The 18626-nt window shown below is 39.2% G+C and overlaps 2 protein-coding genes across 5 annotated transcripts in view; both read left to right on the plus strand.

Moving 5' to 3' along the window:
- The window catches only part of LOC121639406 (cornifelin homolog B-like), a 31504-nt gene extending 23476 nt beyond the window's left edge, over positions 1-8028 (plus strand). For both annotated transcript variants that reach the window (XM_041984615.1, XM_041984614.1), the window contains exons 3-4: positions 2470-2615; positions 6480-8028. In XM_041984615.1, the coding sequence (XP_041840549.1) occupies positions 2470-2615; positions 6480-6620 (287 nt within the window). In that variant the 3' untranslated portion in view covers positions 6621-8028. The remainder of the gene's footprint in view (positions 1-2469; positions 2616-6479) is intronic.
- LOC121639404 (placenta-specific gene 8 protein-like) overlaps positions 1-18626 on the plus strand; it is a 63553-nt gene that overhangs the window by 8797 nt on the left and 36130 nt on the right. Inside the window, exon 2 of one of the 3 annotated variants that reach the window (XM_041984611.1) lies at positions 11512-11633. The gene's annotated coding sequence lies outside the window, so the exon portion shown is untranslated. Of the gene's footprint in view, positions 1-11511; positions 11634-14848; positions 14897-18626 lie in introns of those variants that run through there. The other 2 variants (XM_041984613.1, XM_041984605.1) reach the window with 2 other exon arrangements.

Here is an 18626-nt window from a genome sequence, read left to right on the forward strand (position 1 = left end):
AGTGATGAAGAGTGGTGAGTGAGATCGTGCAAATGTGACCACGCCTCTACGGAGGGCCCTCAGCAGCAGCCCCGGCTACCCCACCACGAAGACGACTCCAGCCCCACCTGAAGGGCGGCAGTGGAGAGCCCAGCGAGAGCCTCCCACTGTCTTGGGGCACAGGTCCCAGTGGGCCAAGATCGGCACCCACCGGCCCCCCCAGGGACCGGCCACCCAGAGCTGCCCAAGCAAAGGGCCCAGGACCCCAGGAGCCCAGAGGCGGCCACCCCACCCCCCAAAGGCAGAGGGCTCGCACCATGCCTAGGAGGACCAGGCCCCCCCAGACAACCACCTGGCATATGTCAGCACGTACGGACCCCACCACCTCGGAGGGAGGGGGACCACCCCCAGGCATCAGAGCCCAGCCCGCCCCGGAATAGCCCAGCCGCCCAGCCCAGGACCGACGCCCACCAACCCAGGCACCACCAGTGGCCTCACCCCCTGCCAAGAGGCAACTCCAACCTCTGGCCCCCACAGCCCCCAGCAGGGCCAGACCCAGAGCCACCCCCATCGCAGAGCAGCCCGGTCCCGCACCACGGGAAACCACAAAGAACCCGCAACCACCAGTCACTCCCGGCCATTTTCCAACCCCCAAAGCAACGAGGTCACAGTCCTACACCTACACTAAGTGATGGAGCTAAGCACAGGGGACCAGAGGGAATGAGATTCAGCTAAATGGTTCTTTGAGGAGGCAGACATTGTCTTACTACTGATGTTTTCTACTAAGAGATTCCTAAACTGCTGAATACACAGATTATTTTTGGTTTTCCAGTTCACAAAGATAATTTTCTTTGCGATGCATAATGCTGTGCGTATCATGTGTGCAGAGTTAATTGCCATATTAATGTCACCCAAGTCACCTAGTAGACACAGTGTGGGGTTTGCAGGAATATTACATTTAAACCATGTTGACATGTCCACACATACCTGAAGCCAGAACCTGTGGACAGGTGTGCAGGACCACAAGGCATGGAGATAGTTGTCAGGTGTGTTTTCATTGCAGTGTGTGCAGATGTTTGATTGTGACAGACCCATCCTAAACATCCTTTGTACTGTATAATGAGTTCTATGCAGAATTTTGAATTGTATCAGTTGCATATTTGAATTCTTAGTCATTTTAAAGGTGTTTAAACATATTTGTGACCATTTATCTTTATTAAAGTTACTGGATAAGTCACCCTCCCATTTTGAAGTTGGAAGACAGATTGAGTCTTCTAGTTTAGATAATAGTCTATATGTTTTTGATAATAGCTTTGGGGCATTGAGATTCATGAATTCTGCCACCCTAATAGGTAGCTGTAAGTTTAATTGATTAATGGTATATTTTTTTACATATAATAGATTTAAGCTGGTGATATTCTAAAAAATTTTGCTAGTGATTCCATATTGTGAAGTGAGAATATTAAATGAGAAGTAGTTTCCTTTTTCTATTATATGTTCTAACTGTTTTATTCCTTTATTTTTCCATTGAGTGAAATTGATAAGCTTTTTGTTTTGCAGGATGTCAGGGTTGTTCCAGAGGGGTGTAAACTTACATGAAAAAAGTGAGGATTTGGTTATTTTTAGAAAATCCCACCAAGCCACTAAAGAGGAACTGATATTGATGCTTTTAAAACAATTATGTGTTTTGATGGTTGAGCTGATGAATGGCAGGTCAGAGATAACCAGATTCTCACATAATGCTTGCTCTACATCTAGCCATGGTTTATCCAGACTGCTAGGTTTAAGCCATTTGGAGATATACTGCAGCTTGTTAGCTAAGAAAAAGTGATAAAAGTTGGGTAGCTCCAATCCACCTCTATCTTTAGTCTGTTGTAAAGTTTTTAGACTGATACGTGATGGCTTGTTTTTCCATAAAAATTTAGATATATGTGAGTCCGGTGACTTAAGCCAGCTGGAGTTTAGTGGTTTAGTGGGTATTATTGAAAACAGGTAGTTTACTTTAGATAGAACCATCATTTTAACTGTGCCAACCTTCCCCATTGTTGTCATTTATCATTGGCTAAAATAGACGTCTTGCATTCAGCTTCCATCTCTTAATGATCGTAGACTAGCTTGCTAGCTAGCTAGCTAGCTGCATGCTTCTTTCATGTTTCCCCTGAAACAACGTGCATGCGCACAGGTAAGTTTTCTGGATGGGCGGGGCAGTGGGCTGTGAGTGAGAGAAGCTAAACTACAAAGAAAATCACATGGAGACGCTTTAAACGCTGTCGTGTCATGTTTGTACTTGATATATATATAAACATTTTATATATCGCATGTAAAACATCTCGGAATACATCGAGTATATCTGATATATCGCCTGGCACTACTTATTTCTATACAATGTAGGAAAAAAAAAAAAAAAAAAAAAAGAGCGAGAGAGAGAAGAAGGTTGCAGCCTCTTTCATTTTGAACCCCCAAGCTGAATAATCTTCTTGTGCCTACCAGGTTGCTGTGGTTATTGGTGTTTCCCCTGCATGCAGTGTGAGACAGCCGGTAGACATGGCTGGTGCTGCTGCATGCCCCTCCTAGATGTCTGCTGTGTGGTGTCCTGCGTACTCCGCTCCTCCATCAGAGAGCGCCACGGCATCCCTGTAAGTCCAGAAAATGCATGGGAGTTGGGACACATGTTAAAATGTCTTTGAATCTGTGTATTGATCCAAAGTCCAATCCCAGGATTTCACATTGAGTGTGTTGACTTTAAGTCCGAGTGACCCTTCTAAGATGCATCTAATGCAATCTATTTTTTAGACAAACTGAGTCTTTTTGAAATTCTGAAATCATCAAAATATTTGCTGAGTAGATAATTTAAAATAAATGATTTCACTTTTGGCACTTTAAAATAATAGACTGGACAAGAATTAAATTAATCCAAAGTGCAGAAGCAGTGTTTGAAAAGCCAAATACATTTCCATAATTTATTTATCTTGTAAAACCTTTAGCAGCAATAACTTAACGTTATTTTTTGGGTGATGTTATCAATCTCTTTTATCAATGTGGATGAATTTTAGCCCCACTCTTCTTTACAATATTGCTTCAGTTTACATTGAAGGTTGTTGATGCTCATGTAGGTTACATCTTCTACCTCAACGTTTCACAAAGTTGAGGTCTGGACTTTGACTCGGTCACTGCAGCACCTTGACTTCTTTTGTTTCAGCCATTCTGTTGTACATTTGTTGATGTAGATAGATAGATTAGCTTTATTATTCCCCCAAGCCTGCTTGCCACCAAACATTACACACATTCAGACACAAACACAGAAACTGTAAAAAAGGAGCTTAACAATAAGCTCAGAGAAAATAAAGATACTAAAAACATGGATCAATACAAAAATGACAAATGTTCAATGCGGCGTGGTTCAGTGGGTAGGGTGGTCGTCTTGTAGCCTGAGGGTTGTCGGTTCGATCCTCAGCCTGTTGAGCTCATGTCGAGGTGTCCCTGAGCAAGACACCACAAGACACAATGTAAACATGGGTGGTGGTTAGCACCTTGCATGGCATCTTCCACCATCAGTGTGTGAATGTGTGTGTGAATGTGATGTATAATGTAAAGTGCTTTAGGTATCATTCCAGGTACAGAAAGCGGTATATAAATACTGACCATTTACCATAAAAATCTGACAGCTGCAAGTAGAAGTAGTTCAGCAGAGCACTGAGGAATAACAAGACATTCAGTAAAAGAGCTTTTAAAACTATTAAAAACGTTGTGTAGAGGATGGCTTTCTAGAAATAAAATAGTTCTTCTCAGTCTAGAACTGATTTTCTTACCCAGTATGACGTCCAGAGAATCAGGGGTGATACCAATCACAGCCCCAACTTTTTTAATCCACTCATTAATCTTTGTGGTTGACTGAGTTTGTAGCAGAAAATAACACAAAAACTGACTTTGTTGTTGGCACTCAAATGTTCGTAAAAGTTATCTGTAGGATTTGTTCGGTAAAGGTAAGAACGCTTGTTGCCCATTGTTACAGAAATATGATGTTTTGTTCAGATGCAGCTTTTAAAAAACAAGGTTTGCGCCTGACAAGCTAAACTTGCTCAGTCTTTTTTATAAATATACTATTTTGAACGTTAATAATCTGAGTCTGTGATGTAACTGTGTTTTTTTTCTGCCATTTCTCTGAACATTGTATGGGAAATGGCCTTATTACCCTTCACAGACTGATGAGCGGCAACAATTACTTCTCCAGAGTCATTGCTGATGTCTTTCCTCCTTGGCATCATGTTATCACTGATAGCTATTTTTCTATCATGAAATAAGACACAACGAACTCAGTGTGAGGTTTTCAACATCGCGATGGCGAGAGACAGTGGTTCAGCACTCAGAGAGTATCTGGTGTAAACTCCTAAGTCTCAACCCCAGCACAGCCTTTTTATTAAGCGGATAATGCAAATCACATGAATCAGTAAAGCAAGTCAGTCAGAATGGAAAAACACAGCAACCTTATCGTGAAGAGGAGTAACAGCCACATCCTGTTTTCTACAGAACAGGAAAGACTGTGAGTAAGTGCAGTTAAAGTTTCAAAGAGAAACTTTAAAATTTCAACACTTCTGCTTAATTTAACAATCACACACATAGATGTTATGTTTTGCTGTTTATCTGAGATTTTATCAACCTAAATTTAAGATCTGGCGAGAACCAGATGACATTTATTTTTTGTTCTGATAGCTATGAAAACTCCTGGACACTGAAAGACTGACTAGCTTCTTACTTTTTAGATAACTGTATGTAATCTCATAAAGTAATCTGTATTTCCACAAAGTGTAGTTCCTCTACTTAGATGCAAATGTTGTAGTTCTAGTTCTCTATAGGCTGATTATGCCAGTGTAAACATGGGAAAGATTGAATGTATAAATTCCCTATGGAAATGTTTTAGTCTTTTATCTGTGTTTCTGTTGCAGGTGTATTTGCTTAAGGTGGGACTATATTATATCCTCACATGGGAGCAGCAACAGCAGATTCAATACTGTGTGCTCAGGGGATTTCAAGTAAAGCCTTCAAGCTTGGTTACATTTATGTAAAATATTTAGTTGCAATGGTAAAACCAGACAACCAAGAAATTCATATAGTCACATCCTGAAGCCATAAAGACATAGGTTTGATTTACAGCGTTATAACGGTGTATTATCACCTTAACTGTCTCCCAAAGCTCGTGAGATTTGCCTTTTTTTAAGCAACCTGCACCACAACACTGCAAAGAACAAGTGGACTAACAGCACTTCTCAGAGCACAGCATTTAGTTTTTGTTACAGAGAGGTCTCCATTTAAATGTGGTTTTGGTTTCAAGGGCAAGTTGGCCCTTTTCAGCACCCCTAAAGACCCAGTGATCATGGATTAATGGATGCACTGGGTTTTATTGTTTTATCTAGACTTTCCTGATGGCTGTTTTATTAACAAAGCTCAGTACGACATGAGCTTTGCGGATTGACTGAAGGTAAAAGATGAGGCTGCTGCAACTCTAAGGCTGCAACCACAATGCTGTGGAGCAATGAAGTTATTTATAGTCCACCTAGAAAAGCAGTGTTTAGTTCCCTAAAAGCAAACCAAATGGAGGAAGCAGACTACAATGTCAAGCAATGTGGGTATTGCCACCTGTAGTAGTAAGGTGAAAAGCTAATAAGCTTTGGTAGTGTGCTCTTCCTGTTTGCTGGTTGTGGATGTGAAAGCAGAGGAGAACTGCTTTAAGGCCAAATTCTGTAAAAAAATGTGCAACTTATTAAAAAATGATAATAGACCTGAAGCTGATGGGAGGGTTGTGGTTTGTTACGATATTAGAATTTCAAATCCAGTAGCAAAATACAAACAAAAAAAACACTCGCACGAGCTGACATCATTTGAGACATTGTTTTAAGTTGTTTCCAACCACCCGACACGCCTTTAACATTCATATATAGTCTTTCTTCAAAAGCTTACGCAATTTCTACAGTTATGGTGCCTGTCTTCACTCTTCTTCTGCTTTTTTTTTCCCTCTTCCTGATCCTCTTTATTTGTTTAACTCAGAATCCTTAGAGAAGATAAGACCCAAGTGTTGTGTACATGCCAAGCTGGAACCAGTTAAAACCTGTCTACTGCCATCATTTTACATAAAAATTATGCAGATTAAGCACTTTCACATTGCACTCAACATGTGTTAGGTGGGTGTTATCAGGTTTTGGTAAAGATATATATGTATATTTTTTTAATCCTGATTGTGTGAAGCTTGGGGTGGAGTGTGACCATTTGCACCTATTTATAAACTCACTTCCATGTTTTACATATAGGCAGCTGGATTTTATTTTATTTTTTTAGCCTAAAGGAGTTTGTATTTAATATTTAGATTAATATAGTGTTATGGTTTTGTCATATAAAATTGAGGGGAAAATCTTTTTTTATTCTTTCAATCTAATAGTAGCAGCAGTGACCGACTACTGGACTTAACCCATCGTCCTCTCTCCTCTTTCTCCTCTCCCCCTCTGCAGGGCTCATGCTGTGATGACTGCTGTACACTCTGTTGGTGCTACGTATGTGCCTGGTGCCAGATGAATCGCGAGGTGAAGATCAGGACCAGATATCAGCCATCGACCACGTCAGTGGTCACCACACAGGTCGTCAGGGCATAAGATTAAAAATGTCGTGGTCGTATGTTGACGACATACAACATGTTTAACAAGTGGATCATTTCTGTTTGGATTTTTGTAGTTATTAGGTGATAGACAAAACATTTTGTTTCAAACATATATTTTAATAAGTGTCAGAGGGACTATTAGACTTCTGCTTTCCAGTTTGTAATATCAGTAGTTTTATAGATTTTCTATAGATCAATTTGAAGCTTCATGAGCAATTAAATAAAATAAAGTATTTTTAATTGGGTTAAATGTAATGTTTACTTTAAGATTGTAACTTCTTATAAAATGTTAAAAGTGTAACTTTTGAGAAAAATGGGTCTTTGAGTTTGACGCTGATTTAGTAGTTGCAGTTTCCAGACAATTTCTGTCACGTACCAGGAGATTGGACTCATAAATTATCAGGAACACAGGGATAGGTGATGGAGTTTTATTGAACAGATAACAAAAGTGCAGGATAATACAGGTACTGACGGTTATTAGAGAGTCCGGGTGATGGAAAGCTGCGGCAGGTGCTTCCGTGAACACTGACAGAGCGACAAAGCCAAGTCCGTGATCTAAAGGCGAGGTCCAGAGAGCAATTCAGAGGTCAGTATCCAGGGAATCGAATAATTAATCAAAAGGCAGGAGTTACCAGTCAGGGAGCGGGCAGAGGCAGAAGTCCAGGTTCGTAAATACATGTCGACGGCGGACAGGCAGGCAGACAAGGCTGAGCATCAATAAGGGAGCGGGCAGAGGCGAATATCCAGGTACCGGAACACAGGGTCGACGACAGGCAGGCAGGCAGGTAATACTGGGAAACAGACAGGAAACAGAGGCTGGATACGTGCAGGGTGAACCCGAGACGATCTGGCCCAGAAGGGATGTCATAGACCAGTATAAATAGCGCTTGGCACAGGTGGAGCGCATCAGCAATCAAGCTGAAAACTGGCGATGCGTTCGCGAACGGCTGGGAAAACCGAATCCTATCAACGGCGACGTGACAATTTCATCCTGAAAACTTTTTGTCTGGGGTCTGGAGGACCTGCTGCTCCAGTAACACAGTTGCGGTTTTACAATCATCCAGTAGATGGCACTGTTGCAAAAACAAACAAACAACAAAAACAAACAAACAAAGAAAAACACCAGGGGTCTAGATGTGCAGGGCCAGATCTGCGGGTCTGAATCTGTAGGTCTCCGGGTCTGCAGACACATACTCGGCTCCTTGTCTCATCTGTGACTCAGTAAAGGACATGTTCTCAACCCAGAGTTATTGTTTTTTCAATCAGTGTTGAAGTGTGGAGTTTTTATACAGGAAGAGTAGGAGGAAAAGGATGTTTATGCAAATGGGATATTGTTACTGTATTTATACAGTTGTATTAAATTAAAGTTTGAGACATGCTATGCAGCACATACGTAAAAAGGCCTCGGTTGGTGGGTTCACTTAATTTTTGTCATGTTCAATCAACTATTGGAACAATGTTCACGACACTTCCGTGTCATTGGTCGACACAGACTCGAGCAGACAGGCTCAAGCTCAACGTCATTATCTCTAATACAAAACTTAAGCATTTTAAAGGGTTTACAACTTTTCAAACAAAGCTGAATGTCCCTGTGATTTTTCCAGCCATTACTACACATTGTTTTGAAGAACCACTGAATTGCTTTACCAATGTCTGAAAACAAGATATTAACCTATAATCTAATAATGCAAAATTAAGCTTTTCTGATATCTTAATCTGTGCATTTATGTTTCTGCCTCTCATTTTTCCAAATGACTTGTTCACGTATATTTTTACAGATCCTTCCTGCCTTAATCAGTTAATAAAGAAGAATGTTCTGCTTACAAATCTACAACCCATCAACTCATTTTCTTGTGTGCTGCTGCCACCTCCTGCTCAGGTGTGTCCATATCTTCCTGTTTGTATGATGGTGCTACCAGAGGCCTGTGCTACAAAGCAGGATCAACATTCCCGGATTGATTTACCCAGACGTTTGCAATCCCAATAAGTGTTACTACGCAGCTGATTACCAACCCAGGTTTTCCAGTCTTGATCTGTGCGAACTCACATAAACCTGCACATGGAGAAAACCTGCACAGTAGCCTACTTTACCATAGAGGAGCAGACAATTATTAAAATAACTATAGAATTTAAACATGGTGGAGGTAGCATGTTAAAACACATGGCTGCTTATAAAAAACACAATTATACTGTAGTGACTTCCACAGTCACTAGTGAGGCAAAAGGATGGGTTCTGTCTATTTGTGTGATGCGTCGTCCATGTCCACAAAGAAAATGCTCTTCAACCTGATGCGGAGGAATCGGTATCCAGCAAAGAAGCGACCTCAATGTGAATGGCTCTGATGGCGAGGCAGGTAAAAATAACACTGTACCTCTTCATGAGGCTCCTCCTACTCTTCACTGTCAATCTGGGTCAGTAGGCCACTCACTCACGGACCGTAGAAGATACTGAGGCCCTGACAGCCACATAGCCTCCTTCATAAAGGTGTCCACTTTCACCCCTCTTGAGGCTATATCTCCTGGAGTTCTAGCAGTGTCCACATATCTCCATTGTGCCGAAGATGAAACCTTTACAATCTGTGAGACACAGTTTGCCACGAAGAGCTTAAACCTTGAAATCTCATTCCTGATGTATTTAAGTACAGAAACATTGTCTGTCCAAAACACAGATTTCAGAAGTTCCATTTGCAGCTCCTTCCTGCAGAGCAGATCAACTCGGCTGGCCATGGTTGCGGCAATGAGTTCCATTCTGGGGATGGTTACAGATTTGAGAGGAGCAACACGAGCCTTTCCATTTACAAATGCACAATGTAGCTTTGAGCAGGTGTTTTCAGACAGCAAATAGGTCCCTGTTCCATACCCATCTTCACTGGCATTACAGAAATGATGCAGCTGGGCTCTTGTGACTTCTCCAAATCCTGCAGGTTTCAGGCATCTACTGACTTCAAGCCTGTCCAGCAAATGAAGCTGCTGCAGTCATTTTAGCCATCTTTTGGAGAAGGGCTGTTTTTATTTCCAGCCTCCTCACAGGTAGCCATCAGAAGGACAGACTGAGCTGCTCTGAGCTGAATATGTTGTGGATTATCTGCACTACTAATTAATGCTTTGGTCTCCTCTACAGTCTTACTGTTTTTATATCTTTCTTTTGTCACTGCCAGACAGAAAACGTCTCATTTTTATAAACCCACTCTCTCCTGGAGGTGGAGATGGGGTCCCTTCAGGGTCACTGCAAACTCTTCACATTGTCGCTGCTCAGTCTTGATTCAAAGAGGGAGTGACCCTAAGAGGCCTCCTATTTTTCATCCAACTGTTTATGATGTGTAATAATCCCCACTGCCTCTTAGGGTCGCCACTGCAGCGTTACTTTTTATCCTTACTCCTCTGTCTTCCCCTGCAATCTGCAGGTGCTACCATGGGATTATTTGTCTTTTTCATTTAGTATGAATAAGAGCATGCTGTCAAGATGAAAAAATATCATTAAAATTTATTTTAAATTGACCTTAAGGACATTTCATGTAGCAGAAATAATCAGTTGGTGTAATTTTTTCTTTTTTCTCTCTAAAAACAACAATAAAAACCCTTGATTTATTTATTGATGCAATTGTCACTTTAGAAGTCCTGCTGTTAAACAGTTGGTTAATTACAGTGGGGGGGGGGTGGACTTGTAAAAAGGTGAAACAGACTTCTCTCACAGCTCGCTCACAGTTCATCATCTTCTTTCCCTCTGAACTCATTAAAAAGGTAAGTAAAAGTTTGTATTTTGGTCTACAGAAGAGTATTAGGGCCACTGAAGACATAAAAAATAAAATTCTGAGATTAAAGTCAGAATTCTGACTTTTTTTTCCCTCAGAATTCTATTTATTTTTTCTTCAGTGGTCCTAATACTTTTCCGTACCATTATTTTAGTCTGAATAATACAGAACAGTATCAGGGCCACTGAAGAAATAAAAAATACAATTCTGACTTTTTTTTTGAGAATTCTGAGATTAAAGTCATTAACAAGTTAATGATAAATTTATCACCTGCGTGATGACAATCTTTGTTATAAACATCTATGATTTTAAAGCTTGTAAATGTTCAAGATACAGTGAAAGCAGAATCATAAAGAAAACAATTAAAACAAGGTTAGAGAACCTGTTAATTAAACAATGACCTCGTGTATACACACAAAAAAAACAACTTGTGGGCTTTTGCCACAAACATTTTCGATCTGCCGTGACAATGTGTTTAACCTATGCAAACTCTTGTTATTTGAAGAACTGAAACGCCTCGTTATACATTGAAATATGATACAGTAAACTTTCTGAAGTCAAAGGGACTTCACGCATTTGAGCACTTTGGATTTAACCTCATTTTCACCAGAGATATGATCTCTTAATAAAATTCAACAACCTACATGTAAAGTAAACTGATCAGTTTTCTTTGTTAATGTCACGTAAAGAAGTTAACACACATCAATGAGCACTGGTTGCAAAGCATGCGCACATTTACACATGCCATGATGCAAAGTTTCAGATGATCTTATTAATTAAGAAGAAAACACACTTGATAAAAGTTCCTAAATGTATGATTTTTCATGGTTTCCAGCCTAGTATTAGACTGTAGAGTCTCTAAATTATAATTATAATGTACATGTTAAACAGTGCGATGTTACATCTAATGTATGATGATGTATAAGGAGACATCTAATTTCAGATCAAATATCCAATGTTTTTTTTTTTTTTAACATTACATTTGAAGGAAAGAAAACGAAAAAACTCAAAGTTCAGTTTATCTCTTCACATGCTCCTGATGCTTTCCCTTCTTTCTCCTTCATGTGACTGCTCATCCTCTTTCCCTTTTCTCTTCACTTTTTTTTTTGTCAATCTCCTTTCGGAAATCCGAAGCAACCTCACCCAGGAGGACACAGTTCACCACCCTCCCCTCTGGCAGGCTCAGAGTCCTAAAAACTTGGACCAGCAGACTTAAAAGATTCAGCTTTCCTGGCTATCAGTGGTTGTCAAATAGGGTACTATAAGGGCTGATTAACACCAATAATTTCCTGAATTGATTTTATTCAACCGGAGCTAGCAATAGGAAACAGAAATGCTGTGTAGCCAGAATGAAAGTCATATTCTGGGCTCGCCCATGTTTACCTCCTGGCCCTATCTGAGGACGGCATGTCTGAGACGCTTAGTTTTCACTTTTTGTTAAATGTGTTGGCTGGAAGTCAGAGAGTTTATCTAATGATGGAGCCTCCATCATCTCTGAACCTCCTCCTGAGGCTGCAACACTTTACTGATGTGCAGCATTCCTTCTTTTTACATTAACTTTGATATTTTGCTTTATTTAGACTTTTCCAAATATTTTTATTGACAAAGATAATTGAATAATATCAATGAGAAATACAGTCAATTTTCTTATGTAAGTATATACATACACACGGAAGTATTTGTACAAAAGTACATATAAATGTAAAAACAAACAAAACAGAGACAACTACGTGTATATATACACACAAAATCAAAGATGAATCACTTCCATCCGGATTAAGAACATAAGGTAAGGAACAGTGAAACAACAACAAAAAAAAATAAAATTAATAAAATTAAAAAATGATAAAACGCCCTCCCAACCCCACCCCACCTCAGCTCAACATGACCATAACAAAAAAAAAAAAAAAAAAAAGAAAGCATCATCAGGTAAACACATAGTAAAAGACATAACAACAGGCACTGAGTTAATCAGGTAATAGCTCCAAATTAGAAAAGTAATCAATAAAACATTTCCATTTGTAGAAAAACTTGTTTGTGCATCCTCTCAATGTATACTTAATCTTCTCGAGTTTCAGAAAAAAACATCATATCTCTAAGCCACTGGGAGATAGAGGGATATCTAGCAGACTTCCAGTTTAACAATGAGGAACGCCTTGCTATTAAGGATGTGAAAGCTATAATATCCTTTTGTGTAGTGTTTGAAGGAAGTGCAGAGTCAGGAATCCCAAATATAGCGATCAGTGGACAAGGATGTAGATTTACACCAAGAACAGCGGACAAAATAGAGAGCTCTTCAGATCAGGGCAAAGAAAAAACATATGACTAAGATGACATGGCGAGTCCTGGCACTTGTCACATTTGTCCTCCACTTCTGGATAAATTCCAGAAAGTCTGGATTTTGAAAAATGAACCCTGTGTAGCACTTTAAATTGGATCAGTTCAAGACGAGCACAAGAGGTAGTAGACCGTATCCTGTCGGTAGCATCTTTCCAGAGATCATCAGTAAAATGTATCCCTAATTCCTCTTCCCATGCGTTCTTAATTTTGGTACTTGACTGACAGCCTAAAGGCAGAATAAAATCAAATATTTTTGAAGTCAGGCCTCTCTGATTTGGACTATGGGAGAGCAAGCGTTCCCTCATTTAGACTTTTATAGTATGATGTGATGTTTAGTGGCTTGCAGCAGTTTTGGCTGTTTTTGTTTGTATGTTTGATTTTTATTCCCGTTGGTTACAACCCACAGCAGTCTGTGTATTTGTTGTAATAAATCATAAACAACACTGGAAAGCTCCTTGTTTAGACAACGCAACATTGTCAATGGAAGATAAATCTTCAAATAAAATATCAAATCAAATAAAAATGCTAAATTCATCTAAAGGTTTAAATATGTGCTGGTCTTATCATTGTGTGTTTTTCACAGTCTATCACACTGTGATAGTGACAGCAGAAGAGTAAAGACAGCCTAACGTTAGTTCTCTTCTGAATAATGGTTCCACATCAGTGAATAAAACTAGTTTTGGTTGTATGTCTTCTTTCAGTATGAAAGCTACTAAATCCTTTGTACATGAGGCCCAAACTCTTTGCTAATTGTCAGCTATCTAGCTAACACTAAACCCACAAATCTCTCTCCACGAATATTGTGACTGATATAAAAACTAACTTAAATGGCCCATCTGAATCAGCATGCAGCCATTTACAAGTCATTTGCATTGTGTATTTACCTGGAAATAACTCACAGACAATAAAGTTTGACATTTCGAAATGTTTTTCTTAGGTAAAGACTAATTACCATTCAACATGTTGTAAATATGGATCAATAAGAGGCTGAAAAGAATACTAGGAATACTGGGAAAATAAAAGAAAAAGAGAAATACTCATTAACATTTCACAAGTAATTGAGTTTATAGGTGTGCACCAGTTTTTTTTATTTCTCATCTGTATAATTTAACATTCAGTGAACTCGTCACGTTGAGCTGTAAGACCAACCAAAGTCATACATGACTTTAAATGACACGGTAACATTTATTTTTAATGTTTCTTTAGATAAACATTAACGCCACTTAACCAAACTGCTGTGGATTTACCTTTAGCTTAAAAAGCTGGTGGTTTTCATGCAGGTGGTATTTTCTCCTTTGTGTACGTGAAATGTGTTATACAAATAAACTGCTTGCATCTCTGCAACATTTTATATCATGTTTAGCAGGCTGGTGAGCGTCCACCACAGTGGCACCTTTGCCTTATTTTTTTTTGGGGGGGGGGGGGGGGGCAACTCTTCAAGTGCCCCACTTCAACACTTCTCTTCTGCAACTCACATGAAACTGAAACAAAGCATTTCAAGCGGCAACACACACGTTCGTGCTGTGACTTCCATGCAGAAGTTGTGCTGATCTGCTGTTATGGTTCAGAAATAATCTTTTATAGAAAGTGACAATATTGAAACATCTTTAAGATTAGTTATTGGTAGAATTAAATACTGGTATTAATTGTAGAATAAAGTAATCATGACATCCCTAAATATGACGCTTTTGAAAGTGCAGGTTAGCATCAGAAACACACCTGTTTTCCCTGTTGTTCTTGCGTTTAAATTAAGGCTCCCCTGTCTCTGTCCACATGGCCTGTAACACTACATTTGCTGTCTTTGGAGCATCCGCCGCCCTCCAATCCTTCTTTCATATAATGGCATGATCCTAAATCAAATCAAATCGAACTTTATTTATAAAGCACCTTTCATGTCACAGGCAACACAAAGTGCTTTACACGATTAAAACATTTATGCATATAAAACAAAACAAAGTGGAAATACATAATAATAGAAACACTCACCAAAATATTCCACACAGCTTTTGTTCCTCTCTAAAAACAACAATAAAAACCACTGATTTATTTATTGATGCAATTGTCACTTGGGGTGGGGGGGGGGGGGGGGGGGTGGACTTGTAAGAAAGTGGTGAAACCTACTTCTCTCACTGCTCACTCACACTTCATCATCTTCTTGCTCTCTGAACTTATTAAAAAGGTAAGTAAAATTTTGTATTAGGGCCACTGAAGAAATAAAAAATGAAATTCTGAGATTAAAGTCTGAATTCTGACTTTTTTTTTCCTCAGAATTCTGGTGTTTTTCTCCGAATTCTATTTATTTTTTCTTCAGTGGCCCTAATACTTTTCCGTACCATTATTTTAGTCTGAATAATACAGAACAGTATCAGGGCCACTGAAGAAATAAAAAATACAATTCTGACTTTTTTTCTGAGAATTCTGAGATTAAAGTCATTAACAAGTTAATGATTAATTTATCACCTGCGTGATGACAATCTTTGTTATAAACATCTATGATTTTAAAGCTTGTAAATGTTCAAGATACAGTGAAAGCAGAATCATAAAGAAAACAATTAAAACACGGTTAGAGAACCTGCTAATTAAACAATGACCTCGTGTATACACACAAAAAAACAACTTGTGGGGCTTTTGCCACAAACATTTTTGACCTGCCATGACAATGTGTTTAACCTATGCAAACTCTTATTATTTGAAGAACTGAAACGCCTCGTTATACATTGAAATATGTTACAGTAAACTTTCTGAAGTCAAAGGGACTTCACGCATTTGAGCACTTTTGATTTAACCTCATTTCCACCAGAGATATGATCTCTTAATAAAATTCAACAACCTACATGTAAAGTAAACTGATCAGTTTTCTCTGTTAATATCACGTGAAGACGTTAACACACATCACAACATTTCTAAATGTTGTCTATAATTACCAAACAACATGTTGTAAATATGGATCAATAAGAGGCTGAAAAGAATACTAGGAATACTGGGAAAATAAAAGAAAAGGAGAAATACTCATTAACATTTCACAAGTAATTGAGTTTATAGGTGTGTAATACTTAAACTATTGCACACTGACAACTAAAAGCCATGGTCCTCATGCCGAACTGAATATGTTTAAACAGCAAAAATGTCCGTCACAAAAGATGTATTTAGTTTTTTTTTTTAGTTCTCATCTGTATATTTTAAAATTCAGTGAACTCGTCACGTTGAGCTGTAAGACCAACCAAAGTCATACATGACTTTAAATGAAACGATAACATTTAATTTTAATGTTTCTTTAGATAAACATTAACGCCACTTAACCAAACTGCTGTGGATTTACCTTTAGCTTAAAAAGCTGGTGGTTTTCATGCAGGTAGTATTTTCTCCTTTGTGTACGTGAAATGTGTTATACAAATAAACTGCTTGCATCTCTGCAACATTTTATATCATGTTTAGCAGGCTGGTGAGCGTCCACCTCAGTGGCACCTTTGCCTTATTTTTTTTGACGGGGGGGGGGCAACTCTTCAAGTGCCCCACTTCAACACTTCTCTTCTGCAACTCACATGAAACTGAAACAAAGCATTTCAAGTGGCAACACACACGTTCGTGCTGTGACTTCCATGCAGAAGTTGTGCTGATCTGCTGTTATGGTTCAGAGATAATCTTTTATAGAAAGTGACAATATTGAAACATCTTGAAGATGAGTTATTGGTAGAATTTAATACTGGTATTAATTGTAGAACAAAGTAATCATGACATCGAGGCTGCAGATTTGGCTTTTTGTGCCTTGTTAACAAATGACACATTACTAAATAATGAATAAATACACATAACTGCATATAAAAAAACACATTTTGAGATTAATGCTTAACATGAACCTATTTAGGGACATCATTATCTTTGGTACATACATGCCTCGTTTGATGGTTTATTTCATATGTTCCAGCCTTTACAAGTCCTGCTCACTGAAAAACCACATAACCAAAAGATGTCAACACCAGCAATGACTATGGCTACTATATGATCTACTTAAAAAGGCGTATGACCATACACAATTAAAATATGCATTTTAGCACACACTACCTGTCTAGATCTGAATGGGTAGATGAATATATATATTGTAACTTGATATGGTGGTTAGCATCGCGTCCTCATGTTTGTCTCTCTGTGTTGGTACTGCAGTGGGCTGGTGATCTGTCCAGGGTGTAGCCTGCCTTTCGCCTGCTAATTACCATGAAAAGCTCCAGTTCCACAGTTGTCACGTCTGCTCCCAGCATGCCTGTCCATCAGTCAGTCCAGATGGTGTCAGTCAACTCCGGTCAAACTCCTGGAACATGGAGCACCGACCTCCACGACTACTGCTCTGATTTGGACACCTGTAAGTCATTTAGTCTAAAGACATTTAGAGTTCTAAAGATTGTAACTTGTAAGTGGTTAGAGATAAAGGCATACAGTAAATGAAAAAAATGTTTGAACCTGAGTCTATTACGGGAGTAAATTTACTCGTCTGCTGACTAAGAATTGGCAAATAGCCAAGAGCATAAACAGAGCATAACATCAATCAGTCGATTATTAGTTCAGTTTCAGGATCCAACAATGTTTGAGCTCAGTTAGGTGTTTGAATGTGATCTTAATTATACTTAAGGCTGTGGGGAGATTTTAGGTGTTTGCATGTGATCTTAATTATACTTAAGGCTGTGGGGAGATTTAAAATAGCTGGTGACATTAAATATTGTTGTCACAGAGTTCTCCAGCACCTTGCCAGCATGTTTTAACGAACGAGTGAACACACACCCTAATACCCTTAAGAGGAGGGACTCCTCTACACTCAGTTAAAAACCTGAGATCAGAGTGGAGATACTGCAGTAATGGCAGCTCCATGGAAGACATAAAAACATGCAGATAAATACTCTGCTGCATGCTCATTGTTTGTACTGAGCAGGTAGAATACAGTGGGTTATTTGGGCTTCTCCACTGAAGACAAAGTTATATTGTGGCCATCAGAAGAAAGAACCAACTTCATTTTAGGGCTGGGTGATTTATTGGCCTAGAACTGATATCCCGATATTTTTTCGCTTTATCCCGATACACGATATACATCCTGATATTTTGAAATCTCCTCTAAAACACTGTGAATATTGCATTCAACATTGATGCATAAAAAACACCTGTTGAATTTAAGTAAACTCAGCAAAATTCATCTTTATTGGAATTTTCCCCTTCAACAAACTTTTTATTTTGTACTATGGAGCTGCACTCAAACATTTAATAAAACCCAGAGTTTTCCCAACTATAATATTAGAGGGGTGTCCCAACGTCCCAACAACTCCCACCAACCCTAGAAGATTAAGTGTACTTTATTTTCTATAAATACTCAATATCTGATATATTTGTTCATTCAATTATTTTATATTAAAGTGTTATTATTTAGGTTATTTTAATTTTGACCCAGATCACAACAGAAGTAATCTAACATCCTCTTTCCTCTAGAAAAGGTTTATATTTAGTCATTTTATTATAAAAACTAAACAGCCTGGTTTTATTTATCTTATGTTGACATGTAATTACATTATGTCTATAGATGCTGTGCAGCATGCACACACAGGTGAGTTACACTCACATCAGCAGAGAGCATGTTGGAAATAGTTGCATCACCTGTAACCCCAGGAGGCCAGAGGAGGTTGCCCCACCCCCAAAAGGCAGAGGGCCCACACCATGCCCAGGAGGACCAGGCCCCCCCAGACAACCACCCGGCGTATGTCAGCACGTACCAATCCCACCACCTCAGAAGGAGGGGGACCACCCCCATGCATCAGAGCCCAGAAACCCCCGCCCAGCCTGCCCCGGAATAGCCCAGCCGCTCGGCCCAGGACCGACGCCCACCAAACCAGGCGCCACCAGTGGCCTCACCCCCTGCCAAGAGGCAACTC

This window comes from Melanotaenia boesemani, chromosome 5, assembly GCF_017639745.1.
Source record: "Melanotaenia boesemani isolate fMelBoe1 chromosome 5, fMelBoe1.pri, whole genome shotgun sequence".
In the NCBI taxonomy this organism is placed as follows: domain Eukaryota; kingdom Metazoa; phylum Chordata; class Actinopteri; order Atheriniformes; family Melanotaeniidae; genus Melanotaenia; species Melanotaenia boesemani.